Genomic DNA, 6,688 nt, shown 5'->3' with positions numbered 1-6,688 from the left:
TTCGGCTAAGGCAGAGGGATTATGCTCCCTTCTCCCAAGCGAGGACCTGTGGACCTGTGAGGGAGGCTGGGGAGGGAGGTCCGAAGGCCAGAGGTTGTGGTTTGGAAGGAAACCTGGAGAAGGGTGAATACTGCAGTGGGGGGAGGCAGAAGAGATACTGCTAATGGGGCTGTGCCAAACAAGCATTACCTCCCCAGCAGGTAAGTGTCCTGTGCTGAACAGCAGCCACTGATCAACCTCTGATCCTCAGAATTAAATCAGAACGAATGCTCACAGCTGGGCTAATGAGCTATGCTTTTTTTATATAAAAGTATGAAAGCTACCGCATCTAGAAACAAAATCAGAACTATCATATACTGAGAATCAATTTACTGGACATCAGTCAAAATCAAACAGTGTATTTCTGTGACAATCACCTGTATTTTGAGTTGTGTGGTGTACCTGTCGTAAAACTGCTATCACACTCATCAGAGCAATACTGAATTAAGCATTTTTTAGAGCAAGTGCTCTCACATGAAGGTGTCACATTTTATTTTGCTTGGCTCTTGGTCTTGGAAGGTCAGTGGCCCCTGGTCCAGTGTGTGGATTTTGTGGACTGAGCAGAGGAATTATTTTGGTGAGCCTGAGTGTGCATCTGAAAATAACGTGCTGTAGCCCAATCAGAGGCTCTGGGCCTGCCTGAAGAAATTATTACATTAGAGTCTTTGGCCTTACTTCTGCTAAATCAGGTCAGATGGTCATAATGTTCACTTCTGGATTTAGCATTCATGCATTTTCCATCGATATTTATGTACATCTTCCCTTTTCTTTGATCTGAAGGACACCCGTGGGTGCAGTTGAAAGCTGGCGCTTTTTTTTAACTATCCTTGCAATCCCTGCCCTAGAACTACCAAGAATTAAGTCATTTTCTTGCCTATTTTGGCATGGTATTGACCTTTGCTTCTTGTCCTTCGAAGGCGGTTGACTGAGACGGTTTCTCTGCTTGAACACGTCCATGAAGCCAGCTGCATGGACAGCTCCAGCCTCAGGGAGCAGCCTCCTGTCCACCTCACCAGTGAAACGCAGCGTGACCTTTCACAGCCTCCTCTGCCAAGCAATCATATTTGTGCTGGTCCCTTGAGCAATTTCTTGAGAAAGGCTTCGTGGAGGTTTCACATGCATAGCTGATGGCTCCAGCTGGATAAAGAGATTAGGGAGTGAGTTTGGCATAGTGATAACAACGTGTAAAAATGAAACAGGATGCCATAGAAATATTATATAAGATCATTCCTGTTATCAGCTGTAAAGAATGTTCTGCTTGCTTCTGATTGCTCATATCTTCTATTTTTATCGGTTTCCTTCTGCTTGTCTTTGTGCACGTTTCCCGGTGTAGCAGGTCTGACCCAACCAACTGCAAATAAAGATAACACTGATAACTATAAAGTGAGGAGGGAGGGGAATTCACTTCAGACTTGCACACTTGGGCTGCCTTTGGCTGTAAAGTATTTTCCAGATGGACCACTTACTTAATACTAGGGGTTTGATCTCTTGTACCTGCAGCTCTAAGGATTTCTGCTGTGTGTAATGAAAAGCCAGCTGCTGCAGATGCAAGTTCTCCATGAGATGGGAAATAAGAAGGAGGGCCCGAAGCTCTCCAGGCAGGTGAGAGGGGAGTGAAGGTTTTGCAGTGAAGGCAAAGGATGAGCTTTCAGTTTGGGCTTCCTATGGGAAGGTTGTGCACGTCAGGCTACAAAGCAGCTACAGATCAGCACAGACTTGCTTCCCTGGGCTTTGTGCTGCCTGGATGTAAACCACTTCTAGTCACGGCTTAGAGCACATTGGTTTCAACCTCCGCACTGCACTCATGCTTTCTTACAGCTACAGCCGGCATCTGGCCATCTTAAAGCTGAGCTTGGGCCACCCATACCCTCTCTGTGTGAGCCCATGCAGACACATATCCTCAGGTAAACATACTCCCACTGCAGCAAATGACTGCATGCTGCCAGAGAAGCGTAGCTGCACCCTGCTCCACACATGGCTGGGGAAGTCTTCTCCGGTAGAGGCATTACAGATGACGTTCCTGCAACAGCTTTACAGCCATGGCCCAAGGAGACATGCTTTAGGTTTGGGGGGCTGCAGCAGTCACAGAGTTGCCCAGAGTCTGGGCAACGCAGACAGGTTTCCAGGGCAGGCAGAAAAGGGGAGAAGAGGGAGACCTCATCTTCCCATGAGTTAGTGGCCACATAACCTAGTGAAAAACTGCCCTGGAGATTCTTCCTCCAAGGTGCGAGGACTGACTTTCCCCTCCAAGAGGTACGACACAGAGTCTTGTCCATGTTTGTGCTGTACCACAGTTATTCACAAATATTTTATTTGTGTGGCTTTGTACCACACAGCTTTCATGTTAGTCTGCAACTGTACAAAACAGAACCTCTCAAAATATATACAGGAGGGAACCTGCTATATTAGGCTTTGATTTTGCTCGAGACCTTTGCACATTACCATCACATTGCTTTTAACAATGTAGGGCTTAAATTCAAAATGCCATTTCTGTGTAATGCTGGCATTTCTACGTGATGTGTTTTCTGTTATAAAAACCATAAGTAGCCAGAGAGCAATACCTGTGCCTAGAGATATGCTCATTAGGCCAACCGGCAGCAGGGCTACTGACTAGAATAAGCCACAGCTGATGAAGCCAGGGACTTCAGCTGTTGGGGACTGGAGAAAAATAAACCTGTGACAATCTCCCTGGCTATTCTATGTCTCCTGAGCAAAAGACTTGTAAAGTTTGGGCCAAAGAAAGTGCAACACTTGCCTAATGAGTTTAAGATTCTTCAGTCTCCCCAACAAGCAGGAAATCGGAAAACGTGAGCTGTGTGTGATGGTAATTATATGACAGGTTTGTTGCTGGCTTTGGTCTATGGCAAAGATGATGAGCGAGTGAACTAATCACACATTTCTAGGCACTCCTTGGCCAGTGAATGCTCTTTCTCCTATTACATGAAGTCAGAAATGGGTCCCGTGTCAGCCGTCCTGCGTGAGTCAGTGGTAATGACAGAGGAAGTGGGAGCTGTGTTTACAGGCCCTGGAGGATGCTCGGCAATGCAGGCTGCAGCTTGGCTCACACTTTACATCTCCAAAACTGTTATTACATAATCCAAAGCTATATAGAAAGGGATTTCAGAGCCTTTTTCAAGGAGTGCATGCAGAGAGACCTGGCTGACCTGAACCCTTAAGATCTCTTGATACATACTCCTACCTCTCCTGTGATCAGAACGATCCTTTCTAGACTTAAAAAATCTGCATCAACAGAGCATCCCATGAGGGCTAGCTACCCAACCAATGACTTGTGCAGAGCCACTGGGCTCCAGGTGGGCACAAGACCTTCGACCCTTGCTGGGGGGACTACTACCGCACAGCAATTTCTCCCCTTTTGCCAGGCCTACCATCATTTCTAGGGGGGTGCGACGAAACCCAGGCTCCCCTAGGGCAGGTGCTGCTGGGGCTGCAGTGGAAAGCTGTGTGCAACACGTGCCCAAAGGCTGCAGCTGGGATCGCTGCATCGAACACCAGAGCCAAGCTTGCCTGGGGTATTGCAAACTCTGGGAGTTTACTTGAGGTGAGGAATTTGTTCCTGACATTTTAATATTTCTCCAGATCTAGGTGTACCGAGAGATATCCCAGCACCCAGGCCTGGCCCTGGTTAATAGGGTGTAGAAAGGGGACGGGTGAGTGGGTGCCCGTTGGGTAGTATCAGCACTCTTTCTGTGAGCTTGTGAAACAGGTTAGGAGAAAAAAACATCTGAGGCCACAAGCACAGTTTGTAATTCATATTTTATTGCGTTGTACAAGTGAAAAAATAGGGGGAAAAGGAGAACTACAGGACTGAAAGGTAATGTGAAAGCCCACAGTGGGAGTCCACAACTGCCACTGAAAGGTGATTTGTAGCCTGGGGTACAAAGTGTTGTGACTAAGGCACAGTCATTCCCCTCTTTTTTAAACAAATAAAATGGCAGAGCTGAAAAAAAAAAAAGTGGAAGCCAACTAACGGTGACAATTACCCCTGTCACCAATAACTACACTGGACCTATTAAAATAAGGTGACCAGCAAGTGCTTAGACCCAAAATACCTGAAAACACCTGGGGTGGAGGGGGAGCTGCGGGAGGGAGCCCTTTTAACAAGCTTAATATTCAAAGGTTTTAATGTAATTAAAAGCCATTTTTGATGCAAGTTTAAACATTGTCAGCAATGCTGCTCGGGCCTGCCTCTGGAGAGCCAGCAAGCAAGAGCATTTGCACTGTCACAGGGGGAGGGAACTGCAAGTAATAAACAGACTGCGTGGTGAGATCCCAAAAGAGCAGTGCCCAAGCTCAGAAGTCAACATCTTTCCAAAGCTTGGCTTTGGTTTACATTCATCTAGAGGGAAAAGTAACTTGGATAATTAAGCTAATGGAGATTTTCCAAGCTGTTCAAGACACTGAAAACATGTATCTTGTCCTCAGCTTAATGGTAGGCACCATATAAATATCTTTAAAAAAATACCCTGCATTTTCAATTGTCCCAAGTATTCTGGGAACACAAACATGGCTGGAATATTACTTTAATGAAAGTGCAGTGCTAAAGAATTACCTATGCATGGAAAAGGGATATGCTGTGACTGGTATCGCTTGCCCATCCAAATACTTGGGTAGCTATCTACCCTCGCCTTGCCTTTGAAGCGGCTGCTCTGCATGACTTTCTTTCAAGCCTCTCCCACTTCTCTTTCCTCTCCAATAGCTAAAAATGGGATGTGTATCTGCAGAGCAGAAATAACCACACACCCCCCTTCTGTCCAGACCATTGCTTCTTTGATCCCAAACAAGAAAACAGGCTTCAAGCTGGCGAGGTTGCTATTTTGAGTAACAGTATGTCCAGGGGAACCGTATTTCTCCCTTTTAACAGAGACAGATGATAGCTGCTGCCGCAGAAGCCGAGTTTGGCTGCCACCGTAGCCCCGTGGCTCGGCAGACACGGCCTGCCGAAGGAGGGTGTAAGGAGGCCAAGGGCAGGAAAACTTTGCTGGAACAGACCTCGCGTTGGATACTGCAATAGATAAGCAGCTATACCAAGGGAGGCTGCTCTTGGGAGCTGGAGGAACTGCTCACGGGCTTTAAGTTAAGCACAGACATAAGCTGTGTCAGTGATTAAATATAAGACACTTTGTGGAACAGCTCTTCACAGAGGGGAAATTCACTTTCCAGTCAAGGGATTGCACTTAGGTCTTGTGCAATAATTAAATGTGACTGACACTTTCGAAACATTACACACTTGTATGGCATAGACCCCATGGGCTGCTGAATCTTTGTACAAGAGTGGACACTGCTGTCAGGATCAACCGCCATCCATGAGAAGGAAAACCAAAAGTAGCATCAACACCAGTCTAGGGTACCTGCTAGGAATTAGGGACAGTCACTAAAAAAATTTGCTCCAGAGTCTGCATTTTTCCACAGAAATGGTTTTCAGAAAAAAATGGGAATATTTTTCTAAAATTTTATCTCAAAGAGGTGCATGATTCTGAAAGAAATAGGTAATCCACAACACCGTACAATTTAGAAAATGATTATTCTATGCTGGATTAAAATGCAAATGAAATATTTTGGCTACTTTTTCTTGGAAGAAACTGGTCTTTCTTACTTGAAAATGATTGCCTAAACCACACTTGGCAGTTAACGCCTCTAGCTTGTGATTGATCCAGTTTGATTTTAATTACATGGACTACTGCAAGCGTTCACACAGGCAACACCAACATTTGCTTTTTTCGCTAGGTGAAGCTAGTGAGTCCATGATACCCCCTCTGCGTGTCCCCCCTCCTCGACCTTACAGTGACTGCAGCAAGGTACTGGTGGCCGGGCACTTTTGCAGCACCAGGGCCACCACAGACCCATCAGCTTCACCATCAGTTTACAGTTATTTAGCCTGACTGAGGCCAGTGCCTGCGGCTCTGCAGACGGGCAAGCAGCTAGCCTGGTTCATACCAGGTATCAGTCGGGTTGTCCCTGTGCAAAGTGCAATCCTTTCTCGCCTTTTGCTAGGAAGACTTCACCTCTGGAATCTGCATGCTTGGCTGCTCCACGGCCAGCTGGTTTTCAAAGACACAGCACAGCTTATAGTTTTCTATGACCTTGGCTTGAAAATACTCCCTGTCCTTCTTGTGCCAAATGTCTGTGGCAATGTAGGTGTTGTAGGGGTCGCGGGAGTCCTCCAGACTCCTGGCGCGGATGTTGGTCAGCATGACTCCCACTGTGAAGAAGCCAAAGAGGCCGATCATCAGCAGCACGTAGATGATTTCCAGGTTGCTGCTGGCACTTCTGACCTGGGAAGGTGCAGAGCTATTTGTCTGCTCCAGGTAGTCTTGAAGCAGCTTGGAGAGGAGTGAATTCAGGGCTGTGTTGTTAGACAGCACCAACATCTTGTTTTGCTGTCCTTCGCACTTCTTCCTTCCTTAATTATAGGTTAGCTGGAAAAGAACAAAAATAAGGGGCATGCCATCAGATAAAGATGCGATTCCTTCTGTCTCCCTTTACTGGCTCCCCTCCTCAGCCAGAAAGCTCCCTGGGGCCAGTGCAGAGGCAGGGTGGTCGGATGGGCCCGGAGGGACCTCTTCATCTCCTGTTTCCAAGCCAGGCTAGCTAGGCTGAGTCCACCCCCCATAAACATCTGCCTTACAAA

General features: G+C 46.7%; 1 protein-coding gene across 1 annotated transcript; it reads right to left on the bottom strand.

Moving 5' to 3' along the window:
• Positions 1 to 6,047: 6,047 nt before the first annotated feature.
• On the bottom strand, positions 6,048 to 6,449 carry KCNE1 (potassium voltage-gated channel subfamily E regulatory subunit 1). Its single transcript, XM_075034723.1, has one exon. The coding sequence runs from the start codon at positions 6,426 to 6,428 to the stop codon at positions 6,048 to 6,050; it is 381 nt and encodes a 126-aa protein (XP_074890824.1). The 5' UTR covers positions 6,429 to 6,449.
• Positions 6,450 to 6,688: the final 239 nt, after the last annotated feature.

Source organism: Buteo buteo, chromosome 8, assembly GCF_964188355.1.
Source record: "Buteo buteo chromosome 8, bButBut1.hap1.1, whole genome shotgun sequence".
NCBI classification, from domain to species: Eukaryota; Metazoa; Chordata; class Aves; order Accipitriformes; family Accipitridae; genus Buteo; species Buteo buteo.
Note: the sequence above shows the minus strand (reverse complement) of the source record. Positions and strands in the feature narration are given on the sequence as shown.

What these genes read in the sequence shown, in the direction of transcription:
- KCNE1 (XM_075034723.1), bottom strand. Translation starts at nt 6,428, where the DNA reads ATGTTGGTGCTGTCTAACAACACAGCCCTGAATTCACTCCTCTCCAAG.